Source organism: Salvia splendens, chromosome 8, assembly GCF_004379255.2.
Source record: "Salvia splendens isolate huo1 chromosome 8, SspV2, whole genome shotgun sequence".
Taxonomy (NCBI): Eukaryota; Viridiplantae; Streptophyta; class Magnoliopsida; order Lamiales; family Lamiaceae; genus Salvia; species Salvia splendens.
The window spans coordinates 3761637-3783162 of NC_056039.1; the positions used below are offsets into that span (position 1 = coordinate 3761637).

The window sequence follows — 21526 nt, forward strand, 5'->3', positions numbered from 1 at the left end:
ATCGAAGAAAAGCAACACCACACTATTTTTTTTATTACTGTTGAATCTATATTGATATTAATACTGATAAGTATTGTGTTTTGACAAAACACGGATTTTGCATGTTTTTAAGGATTATATTTAACTTATTTTAAATGTCAATCATGTAAATTATGTTTTAAAATTGCATATATTATATATTTGATATTTTTGACGTGTTCGTTGATAAATGATAGAAAATGATAGAAAACGATGTAAAAAGGCCAAGGTGCAACAGCCTCAGTTCAAGCCGAATTTCCCAGCAGTGTTGAAGTCCAATCAGTGTTTAATGCATGTCATTCTCTTTGTCTTTGAAAGAGCTTCGTGTGGATATCTCGCACGTCTCAATTGGAGTTCTGTGGAGAAAGTTATGACTATTCTACGAACGTTGCGCAGCGCAGTAAAAGCTGGAGGGAATTTAGGCGAAAATTCAGGGAAGAAAATAATTGCCCAAATCTCTCCCATTCCTTGAAGGCCACGAAAATTATCAAAAATAAACTTTTTTCCAACCTATAAATACCTCTTAACCTAATTCATAATCTTTATCTCGGAGCCTCCAATCCTTCCCCTTCTGCACATTCCTCCATTCCATAATCCACACATAATTCATTCATCTTCCATTTGCACGGAGCTCTGCAGATCCAGGCAGGAGAAGACTGAAGATTGAAGATTCAACCTTGGGTTTTATCAATTTCTTTCATGTCTCTGTACTTTAATTGGTGTATTTACTTGTCTATGAGTAGAACATCTTTTGTGGAATTTTTGGAGAAAATATTCAATTGATTTTTCCTTATTAGCTCTTGTAGTTAGTTGATTTATCCTTATGCTTTTTATGTTCGATTGATTAGCTACCTCTTGAATACATGTTAGAGTTTATTAGAGTACCCGGGAGACGAAATAATTGACTTGGAAAAGGGATAATTCACACTTTAATTCAATAGAACTCGAGAGAGTTAAGGTTTCATGTGAGGTCATTGGTCTTAACGATATTTTGGGAGTTAGATGTTAGAGATTTAAATGGGACTTTGATTTCAACACCTAATCTACGGATTTCTCACCTCGGAAGGGGGTTTAATCTAGTTAAGTGACCGACTTAATAACTTTAGAGACCGTAATTCAAAGAAGTCGATTGTGTTTTTAGATCCTAAAATTCTACATTCTAACGTCTGCTTTGTATCATTGTTTATATGCTTTCTTTTTATTTATTTATTTTTATCTAATTTAATAAATCAAACCTAAATCTTCGTGTCTTTAAATAGTATATGACGCTTAGTATATGGTAGTCAGTTGCAATCTTATTCCCTGTGTTCGATATTCCGGTATTGACCTTTAGCTATACTAAATCTAGTGTATATACTTGCAGGTATTTATAGTGCTATTAAATAATGCATAAGTGGGTTTGCGTAATTTCATGTGATTAATGATCATTATTAGTGGTATATATGTTATTGGCATTTAAGGGTATTGGTGGAGTGAATTTGTTTACTTCAAAATTCAATTGTTGTAGTGTTTCTTTTAATAGCTATTATTACTATTTGAAAAAAGATTCTATATACTACTAGTGAAGGTGAGTGCGACGGCTTACTACTAAAATCTATACTAGAAGGCAAAAAGGCTTCAGACCTCTACGAAATGACACAGCCATGCCAAATTTCACACTAATGATTGCATCTTCCTCACCCCAAATGACGAAGGAGGTTTACTGATAAACTCGTAGTTTAACAAGTATGTTGGATATTTGAAAGTGCATATTTTTAATGTTTTATAGCATACTACTAGAATTTTCATCCATTATCCCTTATTTTAGTGTTTAAATGAGTTTGTCGAGTTTTTGTAGTTATAATAGGTGGAAACGGACGAAAACGGCACCAAAAACCCCATACCGTGCGTTTTACTAGAGCACCCCGGGCATTTCCACCATTAAACCGGGCATACTCATAGGACCCGGGCGTTTTCCGATGAAAAATCGCCCGGGTCGGGCATTGTACACGTTTATAGGATCGCAGGCAAAACGCCCGGGCCGGGCGTTTTGCTAATGCATTACAATTGTTGCATTTTTCACCCCGGGTATAAATAGGACCTAGGGTTCGACTTCAAAGTGGATTCCACACGCCCCATAAGAGTTTTTAAGGTCTTGAGAGTAGATTGAAGAGACGGAGAGTCACAATCATCAACGAGTTTGGAGACGATTTGCCATTCAATCCACTCTTGGGAGCATTTTAATTAGTTTTCCTACGTCAAATTCAATTTCTTTGGATTATTCTTGTGAATTTGAGTTGAATATGAGTAGCTAAACATTTTGTAGAGTTTTGGTGATGACTACAATGAATGCTTGTGATTAATTCAAGGACTTTTGATTACCTTTGCTTTTGTGATTACTTTGTTTCGTTCTTGTGTTTTTTCAATTCAATTGCTTAGCTACCAATTGAGTTTGTTGACCTAATTTGTGTAATCGAGAAATACCTAATTAGGAGTGATAAAGGAATGAACAACACCTAGATAATTTGAACTCGAGAGAAGGAATTCTGGAGTGAGGGCTTGAGCCTTTTGTTTTAAGGAGTTAATTGCGAATTATTAGAAGGAGACTTCAATATTAATGGTTAATCAACCGGTTGAGTGCACTCGAGAGGGGGCTTAGCATAGACTAGCGACTTTTCTAGTAATCCTAGAGACTTCATTTGGGTTATCAAAGTTGTTTAGTTGTCTGCATAGTTTTCATTGTAGTTGGATCCAAGACTCTACCTTGTTCTCTTATTTGAAATTTATCTTTTGTTGCTTGCTTTAATTTGTTTATGTTTAGTAGTTTTAAAAATAAAATCAAACTCTTTGGATTGTCTAGATAGTAGTTAAAGTCGGTTCATGGTACTTGAGTTTGCACAATTTGTCTATGTGGGATACAAAACTCTTACTTGTTTTATGCTACACTAACCCCGTACACTTGCGGGTATTTCTCGTGTTAAAAATAATCCGAGTCATTTACTAAGAAATGTGTGATTAATCTTCTTACTTGTGCATTTGAGAAATGAGGCAAAAATCTATTATTGTGAGCATCGAATGCTCAGTATTAGGGTTTGTTAAGAGCATACATCCTTAACCCTGGCCCGGATTCAGGCCCTAAGTCCCCTCCACGTCATAATTCCCCTAAATTTGAGTCCCAGGCCACAACTGCTCTTACCCTGCTGGCCCCAACCCGAGCCACAACTAATAAATGACACTATTCACAACTTCAATCTATTTTACTCGTAAAATAAAAAACGCCGGAAATTTAAAACACGGAAAAGTTGTTCTTCGATCGGAAATTGAAAATTACAACATAGAAATTTAAAAATAAAAAAAAACATTAAAACATAACGTCAATGCTGGAAAATGTTGGTGCGTGTCCAAATCACTTCAATTAGATCGGCTTGGAGGCGAGTGTGTAGTTCGTCTTGGCGCATCGCAGCTGAACGGGCCATGACATTGCGGATGTCGGGAGGAAGGCCTTGCACGGACGGGGCGGTGACAGTGTAGTCACTCCTGGTGCTGGAGAGTGGATCGTCGCTCCACAAAGTGACATTTTCTTCCTCGTCCTCAACTATCATGGTATGCATTATGATACATGCATAAATGATGTCGGCGATTAGTGGGCGCTGCCAACCACGGGCCGCTCCCTTCACAATAGCCCACCGTGCTTGGAGGACTCTGAATGCACGCTCCACATCTTTATGAGCCGCCTCTTGCCTTTCGGCAAACAATGCCCTCCAATCCGTTGTCGGACATGTGATAGTCTTCACGAACACGGGCCATCGAGGGTAGATCCCGTCTGCCAGATAGTACCCCATACTATACCGACGGTAGTTGGCCGTGAACTCTACGTTCGGCGCTCGCCCGACACACAAGTCATTGAACAATGGAGACTCGTTCAACACATTGAGGTCGTTGTTCGACCCCGCGACACCAAAGTAGGCATGCTAGATCAACAATCGTTGGTCGGCAACGGCCTCCAACACAATCGTGGGGTGTGTGCCCTTGTGCCCGCTAGTGTATTGTCCTCTCCAAGCCGTTGGACAATTCTTCCACTGCCAGTGCATACAGTCAATGCTGCCAAGCATCCCCGGGAAGTCGTGGGTCCGCTCGTGCAAGTTCACCAACTTCCTAACGTCGTCGGTCGTTGGCTTCTCAAGTATGTATCCTTGAATGCTTCGATGACTGCCCGATAGAATTTAGCTAGACAATCCCGTCCAGTATGCTCGCTTACATGGAGATACTCATCGAACATATCTGTTGTAGTTCTGTAAGCGAGTTGACGTATGACAAACGTGCATTTCTGCAAAGTCGATATACTTTGCCGGCCCACAACATCGGTGGTTTGGCAGAAATACGAGTCACGAGCTACAACTGCGTTGACAATGCGCAGGAATAAAGGCCTCCGCATCCGGAACCGGCGACGGAACATCTGATCACTCCATCGCGGATCGCTAGGGAAATAATCTGTGAAAAACCGCAAAGTAGCTTGTTCACGGTCTCGGTGAATATACATCTGGGTACGTGGTACCCGGACTTGTTGTTCGTTCCAAGCTTGAATAGCAGCTTGGTAGCATTCGACTTCGTTGTTGATTTCTTCTTGGATTGCCGGTACCGCCTCTTCTAACATTCGGGACATTTGAGCAGCGCATAATCTTTGACGAGGAGACATTTTTTAAAATTTTAGGAAGAGAAATGAAGTTGAATGGATATGAAAATGGATGGAGTGGTATTTATAAATAAATTTTCCAATTAAAAAAAATTTAAGTTGCGGCCAGGCCAGGCCCAGCCCGAACATGAATTAACGCTGGGCCGGACCCCGGGAGCGTCCTTAGGCCGCAACTGCGGCCCCAGGACCAGGCCACATCTTCCTCTCCTCCAACGCAACGCCCGGGCCGGGACTCGCTCATTGCGGCCCGGCCCAAAGCGTTAAGGATGCTCTAAGAATCGCCAGGAATCTATGGGACAAGGAAATAGATTAATGTGATATGGTGGTTGAGGAAATTGAAAAGAACTTTCTTCTAAGTCTACGATTTGGTGGAGCATGTGAAGAGCAACCCAATGAGGCTGCATGGCGGTAGCAGTGCATGGAAGCTTTATTTTGAAGATTTGAGGAAGAATCAGATCGCACTGCATCTCTCTATATACTATGCCCGTTATTCCATTACGGCCAATCAGAATAACCAGGTGACCGGAGTAATAATTTCTTACTTTTATGTAGTATTAATTACTCCATGTTTTATATGTACAGTTTCTTTGTTAGTACGCATAAATTTATGTTTTTTAATTTTTAATTTTACCCTGTAAAATGACATTTTTGTTCTTGTTCAATATATACTAAATATTTTGATTATGACTAATTATAGTAATAATTAGTTAAGGGATCAATATAATCCAAATTAATTATTACATATACTCATGATTATTTAAGCTAAATCAGTTATTCTAATTTTGTAAAAGTTGAAATGGTTGTTAGCATATTATTGTTGGAATATATAAGATATATGTTGGAGGAGTGATAAGCCTCGTTTCATGCATTGATTTTGGGTGATATTACAGGTTTTTTGGGGAGATAATGCGCAAATTTGAGAGTAAGTGTGCAGGTATCTACTGGGTCAAGTAGATGCTGTAAAGTGACCGAGTAGATGCAAAATGAACAGAAAAGGAGTAAAAATGTCAAAAATCCGCTAGGTCAAGGAGAATTATTAGGAGAGCAGGGGCGTAAGAAATCCGCCAGACCCAGGAGATTGTGCTAATTGACCTAGCAGATACAATCGAGCAGATTTTGAAGTGAAATAGCCGAAGCCGTCCAACTGACCTAGGATAATCAAGTAGGTGGTGGCAGAAGCAGAAGTGGGAGCAAAAGAGCAAGATTCGTAGACATCCTTATTTTAAGGGTACAAACGTCAAATCATGAAGAGCATACCCTAGGGATTTGAGCTTGAAGCCTCCCTATATAAAGGGACCAACATGAATGAAGAAGGCAGCGCTTAACGCTATCGTAGTTTAGATAGTAAGCTCTCATAGGCGCTTAACGTCACTGCTCTCTTAGCTTAGTTTAGATAGTTAAGTGCTTTCTTAGATTAGTTCAATGGTTTCGATGGGGGAATTGACGACTCCGACGTTGGATCCTTGCTTTCTTTACCGCTTTTGAGACGCTCTAGTTAGATCTCGAGTTTTATCGGAGGAATTGACGACTGCGCCTTTGGATCTCAACTTATTTCCAGTTTTATGAAGCTTTGGTGTTTATTTTCATGTTGATGATGCTATTTACTCATGTTTCTTGGATGTTTTTCGCAATTGGTGGCTTAGATGTTTAGATCTATGTTGTTTACATGATTTCCAGTAGTTTAGAGGTTGAGATCTAGTTATCCACGTGCTCGATTTTTGAGATCTGTTAGTTTAGGTAATGCATGCAAGATTAATTTGTGTTTATTTCGCTTTCTGCTTGACCCAGGAGAGTAGATCTGGTAGTTCTAGCTTGAATTTCGTGTTTACGTCTCGTTTTGACGCATGCTCTGTTTTATTTTGTCAATGGTGTTGAAGCTCTGTTCCATGCTCTGTTTTTACTTGGTTGTTTGGAGAATATGAAGTAGAAGTTAGTTAGAAAATCATATCTGCTTTTTGCTTTTCACAGCTTTTCTGCCAGCTCCAGCCAGTTTAGGAAAAATAGTCTCCACTTACTTTTACATCTTTGTCTGCCTATTTTGGGAATGTTTCAGCATGTTCCTTCAATTACAAGTGTTCTAGTTAGTTTAACTCTAGTTTACAAGTTGCCTTGAGTTTGGTTGTCATGCAAGTGTCCGTACTTTTCCCATCCGCTAGTCAGTTAGATAGAGTCCAGTTTAATTCCCCAGGTCAAGTAGATTAGAGTCTTAACCCACTCAATGAATGCGTGGCAGCAGCCCACCCCTTTTCCGATTGTGTCGTAGAAACAATCTCGAGTAGGTCCCTAGTCCCTATGGTTCGACCCCGCTCTTGCCGCTTATACTTAGTAAGATTTGTTGCATTAGTGGGAAAATTATAAATCTTGTTGAAAGGAGGGACACATGCACACGACACACGTGTAAAAACCCTCTCTTCAAGGAGTAATTTAGTTTGGAGGAAATACTTAAGAGGAGAATGAGTGGAAGATATGAGAAATGTTTTAGGAGATGTTTATGATGTGGGAAAACTAAGGCACACTTTTTTCTCAAACTTTCTCAATTTCTCAACTTATTCCAAATGATACAACTCTCCTCTATTTATAGGCATCCCTTCCTATTCTAGAATTCTCTATTATATTCTAAATATCTAGATTTTTCTATAAAAATCTAGATACTTATAATATCTATATTCTAGAAAATTTTATCTCTAGTTAATTCTACACAAAGGATGATGTGATCAATTGATAACTACTTAGTAATCTAAAACTAAGACCAATTTTTAACCATTAGATTAGGAGATCTAGTGGTTGATATAATGTCAAGTGGATTATATTTTAAATTTAAATAACTATTAAATAATATTAAAGGGTATTAATGTCAGTTATCTATTATAAAAATTAGCCTAAAACTTTAAATTTACGTAATTCTCTCGATTTAAATTATTTTTTTGCAAAAAAATATATCAAATTAAGGTAATTATTAAAGTATTTTAACGATATCTCAGTTGCATATGTTCCGACGACGTTCAGATGATGAGATTTGATGTTTTTTTCAGCTTTCGTATATCAAAAATTCCAATATAAGCATGTAAAATCTCAATAAAACTGTGTTCATATTTTCTGTTACGTGTGTTGATACTCTCATGTCACTGTGTTGATATTTGTAATACATTATGTTGATATAAAAAAAACACGAAAATTATGATATGATAACCATATGACGATCTTACCATTTTGTTGATATTTTATCTACTATTTATTGAAATTTGGAAGATTTAATCTCATCCACTCGTTTTAAAATCTAAGGGTGTAGATTTGGTCTTAATTTTGGATTATGGTGCTATAAGCAATATAAGAAGACCCTCCTTCTACACAAATATCTATATATTTTCATGCCTAGTTCTAGATAATTGTACATAATATCTAGATATTGTAATAGAGTTTTGATTTATGCAAAACTAGTGTATTTTAAAGTTTAATAAAGTATGACCTAAAATGATTTAAAAATGACATCAAATCCAAATTTTAAAATATGACCTGAAACTGATTAATAATAATCTTCCGTGTTTTTAATATTCCAACACTTATTACTGCATTTCTTCCATTACAAACTGTTTAATATTTATTCAAAAAATGATGAGAGAAAATAATGGTTTTCTAGTTGTTCTCTATGATCCAGTCTTCTTTCAGAACTCTCGATCTTCTTCCACCCCTAGCGTATGCAGCTAACAAAAGGGGTACAATTGTACGTCCAAAGGTACAAAATAATGTGTTCTTAATGTAATGTTCTCACTGAACTTGTACCAAAAAGTCTAGTGCTCTAGTGCCGCATAGGATTCACCCAAAATTCGACCCACCATCATGGCGTTGTTTAATGTACTTTATGTTTTTATATAATTTAGTTACAGCGGTACTACTTAGTTTTTAGTTTTTTTTATGTTTTTATATAATTTAGGTACTACTTAGTTTTTAGTTTTTGGATTTTATGTTTGCAGATTTTATGGTTATATTAGCTGTTTTTTATGTGATACGAATTCTAAGTTAAAATTGAATATTATTGTGATGTTATTTTAAACACTATTTTATTTTATACTCATTCCGTTCCATAATAGATGTCATATTTTCCTTTTTAGTTCGTCCAACAAAATTGTCACAATCCATTTTTTGGAAAAAATTCTCTCTCCCATTAAATAAATATATTATTTTCTCTCTCCACTTAACACACAAAATAAAATCTCGTGTCATTACCCAAATGTGTTACTCCCTCCGTTCCATAATAATATAGGCATTTCATTGTCTTCTCTACCATATTCTCTATCTTGCTTTACTATTTCTCTAAGTTAACCATTTATTATCTTTTTTTTTAAAACTAGTGCTCAAAATGAAATGCCTCTATTACTATGGAACATAGAGATTATTTATTATGGAACGGTGGGAGTATTTAACATAAATTTCAAACTCCCAATCCAAAAAGTATTCGCCGCTGTCTTCCGCATGATATCACAAATGCAAATCAAATTGGATGGCCTTTTAAAAGAAATAGAAAATTTGATTGTGGTGGAAAAGGGAGGAAAATTGGCTGAGGTTAGTGTTTTAAATCTAAAACAGTAGTGGTAACTGGGAAAAGTGTGTTTGGGAGCGGAGAGATACAGAGAAGGAGCGTATGGTTAGGTTTCGTACGTGGATGCGACAACAGACATTTCTCAGTTTTTTGTGCTATGGGAATGAGTGGAATTGGGAATACAGCTGATGCAAATTTTGTGTACTGTGATGGTAGCATAAATTTTCATCTGAAAATATGGGTCTCTGTCTCTGTGGGCTTTGATGTGATTTGGATAACAAAATGTATGATTGAGTATGCCACACTTGCTCCTTGCAATTTATCAGATTTGCCACCTCTTCAACGTGTACTTGAAAACATTCCGTACTGCAAGAAAATTCTGTTAGTCCTAGATGACTATTGGAGTGAAAATTGTGATGAATGGGATGCTCTCTCGAGAAAGGGCCTTTCAGAGTCGGTGCTCGAGGAAGTAAAGTCATTGTAAGCACAAGAAGCAAGAAAGTTTCATTTGTTGTGTGCTCCTCTGATGCATCGGATCAACAAGTAAGATACAAAATGCACAGCAACAGCATCATTCATGGTATGATTGCCAGGGATATATGCTTCCATTTGAAGCATGATGCATCGAGTTGCTATCCTTTATTTGGGACTTCCTGTCATTTTTCTTTGCTTAATGACAGCCACCAACCATTACTGTTGAAGGGGTCGATTCAAAATTCAAGGTTGCGGACCTTCATTCAACACAGATCGATTCCAAGTTATTCTCACATTTGAAGTTTTTGAAAGTCTTGGGATTGAGTGGTGCTAAACTAACTGTGCTTGTGGAGTCAATGACCAAATTGGAGTATCTTCGCTACCTTAACCTCTCTGACTCTGACAACCCAATTGCTAAACTTCCAGTCTCTATGTGTAGCCTTTTGCTTTTACAGATTCTGAAGTTAAGAGATTGCCCCAATCTTACTGAGTTGCCGAAGCATATGACTCGGCTTACGAATTTGAGACATGTTGTTCTGGATGAGGATACGATTCAACGCATGCCACCAGAATTTGGTAAATTAACTCAACTCCAGCATCTCTCAGTTTATGTCAGTAGTAAGGACAGTGGTTGTGGCATTGTAGAACTGAAGGACCTGAACTGCCTTAGGCGGTCACTTCACATAAGGAATATTGAAGTTGTAACTCCAGCATGAAGACACTCTTACACAAACTGAAACTTGAATGGACATCCGGTAGCACATGGTCAAGTGCTTGAAAATCTTAGGCCTCATGTAAATTTGAATGAGTTGTTCATCCGGAACTACTGTGGCACAGGTTATCCTTCTTGGTTAAGTGATTCTTCCTATGACTTTACAAGCATTCGATTGAAGGGATTGATGTATTGTAAACGCCTTCATTGAAGTGCTTTGTGATTAAAAAAGTGCTCAAATTGACACAGTGGCAGAACAACCGCGACAGCAATGATATGCCATGTCTTTGACACATTTACACTTGCTAAGTGTCCACTGCTATCCAGTCTGCCTGAAAAGCTTCAATCCCTTCTTCCCACCTCACATGTTAGCAACTGCCCATCCCTGCAGCCTTGATGTTCAGCAGATCACACGGGTAATATCATCTTTCGTTATTAAAATATACTAGTGTATTTGAGAGGCTACAATGATTAATGTATATGCATGCAGGTATATTCTGGGACTGTGCAAACATCTGGATTCGCAATTGTCTTTCTCTACACTCTTTTCTCTCTGTGGACCATATTCACCACCTTAGTAACCTAAATGTTTGTTAGTATATCTTATCTGTTCTAGCTTGAAAGACAGCAATAAGAGAAATTGTGGACAAGATCAGAAACTTGCAATGTGTGTTTGTTGTTTTTAATTTCAAATTGTAATCAGTTATGGATCTTTTATTTTCATATGAATCAGTGTGTTTCGTGGTACCCTTTCTCGCCTCTCGGTTGCCATTCGTTGCATGCTTGAGTACAGGTTTATTGGCTGTCCCCTTCCTACTTGCCCTTGTGTGCTATAGCCTTCTTGGTGTTTTGCTGTATCGTGCCCTTGTGTGCCATGGGTGCCCTCGGGCTGTCTTGTTTTTGTTGTTTTTTTGCTAGCGGCTGTGTTGTTTGGGGTGGCTCGTCGTGGCAGGTTCCTGTGAGCTTCTTCTAGCTCTTGTTGCCCTGTTTTGCTGTTGCTGATTTCTGCTCACCATTGTTTAACGGTTTGATGCATAAAAAAAAGTGTGTATCATGATATAAATCTTACGTCTGAACTGCAGACTGCATACAATATATTATTATTATTATTATTGTTATTATTATTATTATTATTATTATTATTATTATTATTATTATTATTATTATTATTATTATTATTATTATTATTATTATTATTATTATTATTGTTATAGATTAGTGAAATTGAATTATGAAGTGATGGAGGGGGCTTTCATGCATTTTGTGTTGGTGTGTTTTCTAAACTTTTGATGTTCGGTTAGATGATTGGGTTTATGAAAATGGGATACATTGTGTTTGATTTATTTGTGGGTTTGTAAGAAAAGCAAAATTAGCAGACGAATTTGGGCCTTGAATTCCATTCCTATGTTACTACTATGGATATGTATCGGGGTTGACATTATATAGTCAAATTATAGATAGGTACACAGCTACGAAAAACGCACATGCATAAATTTGCTTTCCTAAATAGAAAGTTTTTGTTTAAAATTTTGAAATTGTGACAAGCACATTCCCATAATACATCACATAAAAGACGCACATATTGGTGTTCATGACCCCTTGACACACATATAAGTATTTATAAAAACAAATTAAACTTATGAATATAATAATCTTATTAGGAATAAGTAAAGATGTACAAAAAAATGTAATACTATAAATTTGACAAACTTGGGCAGGATAAAATGAGGAATTGAGCTCAATAATTAAGCCCAGACCAAAGAGCAAATTAAGCCCAATAACTAGTAAATATCGGGGACTCATAATATCCTTTCAATTTGGTTGGCTTCATTTCGCAAATTCAATGGCGTCTTCTTCTCTCCTACTCTCGCCTCTCTCATCCACTGCTTCCTTAGACAACCGTGAGCAGGCCGCGAGCTCTGCTTTTCTGCACAATCCCAAGCTCCTATTCGCAGCTAAGACCCGTAAAAGCGCGATTCGGAGATGTGGATTCAAGTCTCCGGTAGCTCGCAAATCTCTCGACCATATACCCAAACAGTTTCGCCACGAAAATCTCAAAGATGGCTGTATGTGATGCTCTTCTCTCAGCTCCTTTTCCATTTTTTTGTTTTTATTTTTATTCTGGCGTATGTCTTGCTTGTTAGCTTTTGTAAGAGGTTCATTTGTAATCCTTGCTTTGTTGGAGATTTTTGGGGATTTTTTGAATTCGGGGGCGTGTCTTTGTGTGTGTGTGTGTGGAGAAGAAATAACTACCGTATGTTATGAAGATTTTATGTATGTAAGGAAGACTAGAGAGTAGCTGATTCTTATAGATTTTCCCCCTTTTGTTTTCTCGTGCATCGTGCTCTAAGCCTTTTCCCAAATTGCAACTGCTAATGAAGTTAAGTGAGAAGAGAAGATGATGTTTACATAACAATAAACGTCATCCAACCTTAGTTAAATGTATTAGCCTTCCAATTGGATAATGGCAAGTTATTTATATAATAATATACTGCTAACTGTGTCAATGCTATCTGGTTGCTGCGTAAGCCTACTCTTATGAAGGACGTTATTTTTAGCTAGGTCCTCTGAGCAGCAATCGCTCTATTTGATGAGAACATCTGTGGTTATTTTCATTTGAGATAGAATAAATTTAGGATAAGTTTGATTTCTATTTCCTTAGTGTAAAGAGTGATCCAGAGAGTTCAAAACCTTGAGATATTAGAGCAGAGTGTGCTCTCAGAATCAGTTACTAACATTTCCAGTACTGGTTAGTTTTGGTTTGAATTTAGCATTTAGGTAGTAACTTGTGATTAATCAATTAGTTAAACGTAGCTTTTAGATGTTAAGACTTAAGACAATAATGATCAGACACATGGGGTCATGTTTTTCTTTTTGTTTATGTGTAGTAGTACTAAAGTACTGTAGACTACTTTTGGTTGAATTCTTTTCTTTGAATTCCTTCATCACTCTATGCTTCGTTGAACAAGCTTTTATCTTACATCAAAATGCCTCAAGAATTGTGCATCCTGTAACTGAGGTACCATCCCTTTTGTAGTGATGGAAAATTACAAGAATGCGCCTCAGTATCTATATGGCCTTTCACCATCGCAGATGGATATGTTCATGACAGAAGATAACCCTGTCCGTCGACAGTCAGAAAAAGTCACAGAGGTACAAATATCTGTGTGTTCGCAATACCATATATGTGATACCTCTTTCCTTTCCTTGTTCTTATCGCTGTATTGCATCATACGGCTGCAATATGCAAGTATCATGGTTATATGGTACGAGGAAACAATTTTTGCTTCTTGAGGAATCTTTCCCCAAGAGAATACTGATTAGTTTTTTGTTTATTTAGGAAAGCATTTCATCAGCCTGCAATTACTTGAATAATGGTGGAATGTGGAGCACAACTGGCATGAATGGAAGAGGACCCTCTAAGTATAGCATGAGTGTAAGCATGTACCGCGGAGGGGCCAGAGGATCTGGAAGGCCTAGAACAGCTCCTCCTGATTTGCCATCTTTGCTATTGGATGCCCGGATCGTCTATCTGGGGATGCCGGTAGTGGAGCTCTTGCTTTATTGGCCTTGTACACAATACTTGATTCTTTCAAAGTCACATTTCTTTATTCTTACTGTTTGATTTTGTTTGATGCAGATAGTACCAGCTGTTACCGAGCTTCTTGTTGCTCAATTTATGTGGTTGGATTATGACAGCCCAACAAAGCCAATATATCTGTATATCAACTCTTCTGGCACCCAGGTAATCAGTAATCACCTGATATAATTTGTTTTTCTGTACATGTGTGGCGTGCACACACCCAATTGTCTCGCATACATTAGTACTCCATATATATACTGTATTAGTATTTTATAATATTACATTTTTCTCTTCTGGCCTTGTTTGTCTTCCCAGAATGAGAAGATGGAGACTGTTGGATCTGAAACTGAGGCCTATGCAATTGCTGACACTATGGCTGTAAGCTCCTGATTATAAATAATGACTTAATTTTATGAGTTGACAGTAAGCTTCATGATCCAACTGTGGAGACTCTGCCTCTTTTAAATGTTTTGTTGGAGTCTGGTGTTTGACATTTTCGTCCAACTGTCTGTCATTAGTATTGCAAAGCAGATGTCTACACTGTGAATTGTGGAATGGCATACGGACAAGCAGCAATGCTTCTTTCTCTTGGAGCCGAAGGCTATCGCGGATTACAGCCAAACTCATCCAGTAAGATGACCTCTATATATCACTCAGCTTTTTATTGCGATATTTAGATTTCATATTATGATAGTAATGGTGCATTGTGTCTCAGATAAACTTTTTATTATTATTATTACTACTTTTCTGGGGTAGTTCGTCATAAGCTTATCTCTCCTTCTCTAGGCTATCATGTACTAACACAACAATATATAATGCGAGTTGATAGATTAATGAAGTGAATGATATATCGTCTATGTATTTTGAAGTCCCTAATGATTGATTATCTATGAAGCTAGCTCCTTTTCTGCTCGAGAAAAAATATGAAAGTCTTTGGCTTGCTTTTTATCTTTGTCTGGGGCCAACCTTATTACCCTCAATCGCTAAGAGGAAGAACATGCTACTCTCTGTTGCTACTGATTAAACACATGAGTTTTCCAGCTTTGTGGGTTTGTTTTTTGGTTGTTTGGATCCTGCTGGTTTGGCAAACATTTTCAATTTTTATACTATCATGTAAGATACAATGCAATGCCATAGGAAACTACTTGTGCTTTGCCTACTGAATTGGCTTTGATAGTTGATTTGTTTGGTGCTTTGGTGATCTGTAGATTCCATGCTAACCGTAAACTTGTGGGTTTTTGGTATTTACGGTTTTGCTTCTTGCTGCAGCAAAACTGTACCTTCCAAAAGTAAATAGATCGAGTGGAGCTGTCATTGACATGTGGATCAAGGTATCTCTATCTCTCTCCCCCTCTCTGTGTGATAGCTTGTTGCATCCTTAAGGTCATGTCTTCTATGTCCCCTCAGGCAAAAGAACTAGAAGCAAACACGGAATATTACCTCGAACTCTTAGCCAAAGGAATAGGAAAACCACAGGAGGAGATTGAGAAAGACATCCAACGCCCAAAATATTTCCAAGCACAGGAGGCCATTGACTATGGCATTGCTGACAAGATCATTACTTCTCAGGATTCCGCCTTTGAGAAACGGGTAACATACATAACTCATTATTTGAATTCAGTTTTATTTTTTGGTGTACGTAGCAGAGTATTTTCTAACTACCACTGTATGCTAAAAAACACACCATTTGTATTCTAACAATGAATCTCCTGTTGTCAGAACTATGAAGAGCTGCTAGCGCAGTCCAAAGCGATGAGAAGAGCTGCAGCAGGCCCTCAAGCAGCTCCATCGGGGTTTAGGTAACTTGTGAGACATTTGTGGCAAGGTTGGCATGACCTTGCTGTTCTTGGATCTACCACTCTTGATGATGTTGCTGGCCCTTAGAATATTGCTTGTACTTCACAATAAACACATGCCACAAGTATTAGCTTTAATGCTCATCCTTTACAACTATTGTATTCTGAATTGAAGAAAAAAGAAATATAAGATGTATCGACTAGTGAAATGTTGTTCGAAATAAGTGTTTCTAGCTAAACAGTGTACATAGCAATTTTGCCTATAACCATTTGCAACAACACTTATGTGGGATATCTTTTGTTTGGTTTTCTGTGAAGAAAATTGTGTATAATTATCCATTTTGATTTAAATTTCTGAAAATGTTAGTATATCATAACATATCATAATATATTCCTGTCGTACATGTCAATTGAAACTAAATATTTTTAGCAATGTAGTAAAATTACGGAATATGGAAGTGAGACAAACTGCTGCGGAAGCAGCATGCTTTAGTTTTTACTAGTAAATCACTTGTTCAATTATATTCGTAGCACACTACAATATTAGACACATTCGTACCATTAAAACTAGACAGAATCGTCCCATTAAAACTAGTCATCAATGAGTCAATGATCACAAAAATAACACTTGCTCAGGAAATGGCACACAACTAGCAACTTCACTCTTGCCCAACTCATGAAGTGGGGTTGGGAAGCATTTTTGGCTTTGGCTTGACTTCTACTTCATTCACACTGCGGACATATATGGCATCTGGCTCGTGGCTGCAAAAAGATCAGAGTGAGAAATTACTACTAGAATTTATAGGAACAGGGAGAGAGAGAGAGAGGGTTCTCACGGTTTATCTCCTTCTTCGTATGTGTAACTGGATGCAACAGCCAGCAGCCTACCGTCTCTGCTAAAGGACAATGCTGCAATACTTGTCGGATACTTTGTGTACTTCACAATATAACCAAATAGCAGCAGATGGGGATAAGAGCAACTTAGTAATCATGTATTTTGAAACATGGCAGTTGAAGTAAAAAAAAATATGTGATTTAGCGTCTTTTACCTGATACAGCCTCTTCTTGTTGTTTCCATCCCACATGTTAACATAACCATCACAACCCCCAGTAGCAAAGGTACCATAGCTGCATGCAGCGTTATCAAGCGAAGTTAGAGACTCCAACAATTATCTTAATTCATGACTAGCCAGATTTCTAACTTTGTTCTACATGTATGCTTGCCCTTCTCCAACTATAGTGCATGATGACAGCAGTTTCTACTTCTATTTCCTATTATTTGAAAAGTTATCTTTAACAACAGACTCAGCCAAATTAAGAATATGATGAAGTTACGATATACTGATCTAGGACCACAAATTCAATATTTAGAGAGAAAATCAACTTACATAGGGTGAAACGCAATGGCATTCACAGGGTATACAATATCTCTTCCTGCTTCAGACTTCCTATGGCACTTAAATGCATACCTGCAGATGAGAAAATTAACAAGGATATTATGAAACAGTTAAAATTATGCAGCTAAGTGAAACTTCAATAAAGATTATTACACGCTACCAAGATAAAACATTGTCCCAACAGATCAGTTTATAAATAGTCTTGCAGAAAATTAAATTAAGCAAATTGGTTATTTGTTATACGATTACTGTAAATATAGTGGCACAAAGAACAGGGTAGACATCGAGAGAAAAATAAAAATAGAAGTTTTCTCCCAAAGTTATTTAGTCATGTATCTTCAGGAAGTTATTTCGTATTCCTACATCCTCAAATATGGCGCATTTGATACGTACTTTTTAGATTGGCCTGCCTCTGACAGATCGAAAAACTCCATGGCTACTCGCCCTTCAACAGAGCTAAGAGCATAACCTGCAAATCATAAACTTACAGTCAGAAAGAGCAGTTATGAGACGACGGTTTCAAAAAATTTAGTACACAGTATTATCTACTAACTTGATGTAGAAATTTTTAATATAACTCTTTTCCATAATCCATATGGGATCTACCAAGCAGCATAACTCCATTGTTTATATTATAGCAGAGTTTTCACGATTCCTTAGCAACTGTTAACCAACAGTCACTAATAAAATTTGATATTTCAATTTTCTATATAAAGGAATTCAATCTACTTAACAACTGGTCTTGATAGCTAAAATGCTCTGGACCAACAATTCGTTTTACTCCACAGCAATCTATGGTGAATAGTAAGTTGAGAAAGCAGCACCTGTCCCATTAGGATAACATCGAACACATCTTGTTTGGTATTTCAAAGAAGATTCCCTCCGTTGTTCAGGTTGAGACATGTTCCGAAGATCATACACATTTACATGTCTTCCAGCAGTAGCAACCACTACACGGTTGCCCACAACAGACATAGAATATACACGCTCAGGTTGAGTATAGGTTCCAACAAGAGAACGATCCTGGCCACTGGAACTTCTTGGATCCCAGCACTTCAAGGTTTTGTCCCAGCTACCCGTGATTACTTGACCTAAAAGAAGATAATGTACATTCATTAAAAGAAATAGAATTATCCATAGCTCCATGCATCTGGAGTGAACCAAGCTGAAGTTGAGTATTGGATAATTCAGTGAGAAGTATTCAACTTTCTGACTTCTGCACTTATAGCTTGTTCAAATTCGAGAATGGACTTATACAACCTCGAGAGCATGTAGTGGATATCCAAGTAGCCAAATAAGTGCCTCTTTGGCAATCACAGAGTTCAATAAAATTCAAAACTTTATAACAAGCTTAAAAGTGTAGACAGTGGTCCAATAACTGAACTGCATTACATCAACTTGCAAAAAAGGAACGAGATTTCAAAATTTCATAGGCTTACAGCCTATCTGACATGCAAGTATGGATAAGAAAGAAAGTAATACTACTAATATTTTGCTCAAGTATCATCTCAAATGCACTGAACAAGGGATAAAAAATAGTAGGCCTTTTATGTGTACATTAGTCTTAACAATTATATGAGCATACATGCTGTAACATTTTCTCAGTCCTAACCTGTTCAGCCCAGGCTAAACGTGCTCCACAAATAATCAAATCACTTTTACAGCAAAATCAAAGTCGTTTTTTGTGGAATTCATTAGAATACGTTACTGTCAGAGAAAGTTGTAGCTTTAGCTATAGACAAAGAAACAACAAACGGTTGTGATGAAAGGCCAACCAGTTGCGTAGGAGTATTCAACACATCGCACAGGCCCATCGTGCCGCCCCAAAACATCCTCCCTGTTGTAGTTGAACACGAGCCTGGAGAATAACAACCACCAGTAGCCACATAAATCAACAGCAACCAAAAAAACTCAAGAGGAACTAAGATCCATCACACTATCAATCCTTTCATGGAACTAAAATCAATTAAATTAATATATCCTACCAATGACCTAAAACATTATAGTGTACCATTTTATAACAACTTACCCAAAAAGCTTGTCTAAAAGGAATAAAAATGGAAAATCACCTTCTAACAGTATGGTCAGCAGAAGCACTAAACCCCGAGGTATCATCATGGAAGCAACAATCTAGCACAGCGCCGCCGTGCATAAACTCCCCTCTGAGCGCATTGGCACTAGCATCATACAACCGGACACTCTGATAGATAAGGAAAAATAAATTAAATCGAGATATCAGAACGAAGAAATTCAAAATTAGAAAACGAGACTTTGCATTCTAAGGTTAATGAAATAAAGTGATAACCTTATCCCATGAGGAAACAAGGAGGTGGTCGCTGTGGTTGGAGAACCGGAGATTGGAAATTCCGTCGGTCGGGGGGCTCAATAGCTCCCTCCCCGTCGAAGGTGGTGGTGCCGCCGTCATGATTAATCGCGGTGGGGATTCCGCGGAGAGAGAGGCGAAACGGAGGTGATTTGATTATTGGTGATTAGAGAGAGAGGGAGAGAGGCGGAGGAAAAGGGAATTCAAATTCAAATCAAGATGAGCAAAGTCATGTATCCGTTTATAAACCAGGTTTAGGTTTGCTAAAAAAAATCCCAAAAAAGTGTACTAGTATTTTTGAATTTTTTTTTTTTTTTCCTTCAAACACCATCACGGCGGGGGGTTAAGGCGGACCCCCAACCTGTATATATCAAAAATCACCAAAAGAACATACATCAGACGAGCCCAAAAGTGACTCGGTCCGCACGAGAGATACAAAACACAAGAGCTAACAAAGCTACTATGGTATCCCCACAGACCGGGTACTAACCATCTAACTAAAGAGAGAATAAACATAACAAAGCTATACATCATAAAAAGGACAAGGATGATGGCCAAAAGCGGGCCAAATCCAAAGGAAATAAAAAAAACCATAAATCAAAACCACGAACCAAGTGAAGTAGTCATCCATCTCGATATCTGAATCTGAAGTTCGGATAGCCCAACTGGTCCATCCTGACGAGCGACTTCAAATACTGAGGCGCTGAATCCGCATCAAAGAAGGTGATGGCAGGGGTCTGGACCCCCCTACCTGCCAAAAAGTCTGCTGGTCGGTTGCCCTCTCGAAAGATGTGAGAGAACATGAACTGTATCTGTGCGAGCAAAGTACGAATGCGAGCCATGTGATGTCTCACATCCGCTGCTCCTCTGCGTCCTGAAGCGAACACCGCGACCACTGCTGCCGCATCCATCTCGACCCAGACATGCGAGGAGAACTGCATAGCCAGTGTCAGCCCGTGAAGAAGAGCTAATAGCTCCGCCTCGAAGGCCGACCCAGCTGCGAGAGGCGTACAAAAGGCACCCAAGAGAGAACCGTCTGAGCCCCGAACCACTCCCCCACCGCCTGCCTGTCCCGTCGAGCTAGTAAAGGCCCCGTCGGTGTTCAGCTTCACCCAAGGATCGTCGGGTGGATGCCAAAGCACTTGCAGGGACCTCAGAACTCACCGGCGAGGAGGAGCCAAAGGCATGAAGTCAACGGCCGGGGTGCAACCGCGCCAATGAAGGGGGACTAGCACACCCGCCGCCACCAAGATCCGCAGGTGCCGAACAACCTGCCAAATAACATGTGAAGAACGAAAAGAAATGCCGCGATGCTTGCAGCTATTCCTCTCCGTCCAGATAAACCAGTATACCAAACAGGGAATGATGAAACTAATGTGCAAGGCGGTGGCCCTGTGAGAGGACCTCCACCAAAAACCTAATCTAAGTGCAATGTCAGTGCACGTGTGAATGTGTGTGTACTATTATTTTTGAATTTACATCTTCAAATTTTCAATTTTAACACATTAGTTCCCAAACCTTTTTTTTATGAGTATTAATTTACTACTATAGTTTTTTATAATTTCATTTCAATCTTTATATTAAAATTACTATAAGCTTTTTGGTATCTCTTGCAACTTTAATAATTGGACGAAAAAATTATAAAGCATAACATTATTTGGAGCGACGGAACTAGAAATTTAAATAAGTCAATATGCTATTGTTTTTTTTCAAATTATAATATCAAAGTATTCAATTTGTATATAGTGCCTTTACAGAAGTTAAAATGAAAAAGGATTTTCAACAACTGCTTTTGTCCGCCACTAGGAGTTCCGATTCATTTTACTATAAACGGCAGATAGATCTCATATTTCATTAGGTGTTCAGGTTCATTTTTACCATAAAATATCTCACATTCCTCTATCTTTTTCCAATTCTTTTGCATTTCCTAAAACTCAACTCAAATGAGACTTCTAATATCAAGAGAGAGAGAGTGTAATATACATCCCAAAACTCACAAATAAAATTGTCAGCA

General features: G+C 38.0%; 3 protein-coding genes across 3 annotated transcripts; 2 read left to right on the top strand and 1 right to left on the bottom strand.

The window, feature by feature from the left end:
* Nucleotides 1-9384: 9384 nt before the first annotated feature.
* LOC121744665 (putative disease resistance protein RGA3) lies at nucleotides 9385-10417 on the top strand. Its single transcript, XM_042138253.1, has 2 exons — nucleotides 9385-9696; nucleotides 9908-10417. The coding sequence occupies exons 1-2, from the start codon at nucleotides 9385-9387 to the stop codon at nucleotides 10415-10417; spliced, it is 822 nt and encodes a 273-aa protein (XP_041994187.1).
* A 1816-nt stretch (nucleotides 10418-12233) lies between these two features.
* On the top strand, nucleotides 12234-16031 carry LOC121745224 (ATP-dependent Clp protease proteolytic subunit-related protein 1, chloroplastic-like). The gene is made up of 9 exons (XM_042139033.1): nucleotides 12234-12479; nucleotides 13451-13566; nucleotides 13754-13957; nucleotides 14054-14158; nucleotides 14312-14374; nucleotides 14515-14626; nucleotides 15266-15327; nucleotides 15404-15586; nucleotides 15716-16031. Exons 1-9 carry the CDS (start codon nucleotides 12257-12259, stop codon nucleotides 15797-15799), a joined length of 1152 nt encoding a protein of 383 aa, XP_041994967.1. The 5' UTR covers nucleotides 12234-12256; the 3' UTR covers nucleotides 15800-16031.
* Nucleotides 16032-16251: 220 nt separating this feature from the next.
* Nucleotides 16252-19739, bottom strand: LOC121743223 (mitotic checkpoint protein BUB3.1-like). Its single transcript, XM_042136459.1, has 9 exons — nucleotides 19495-19739; nucleotides 19259-19389; nucleotides 18965-19047; nucleotides 18014-18280; nucleotides 17583-17658; nucleotides 17181-17261; nucleotides 16842-16920; nucleotides 16629-16729; nucleotides 16252-16554 (listed from the first exon to the last, which is right to left on the bottom strand). The coding sequence occupies exons 1-9, from the start codon at nucleotides 19612-19614 to the stop codon at nucleotides 16467-16469; spliced, it is 1026 nt and encodes a 341-aa protein (XP_041992393.1). The 5' UTR covers nucleotides 19615-19739; the 3' UTR covers nucleotides 16252-16466.
* Nucleotides 19740-21526: the final 1787 nt, after the last annotated feature.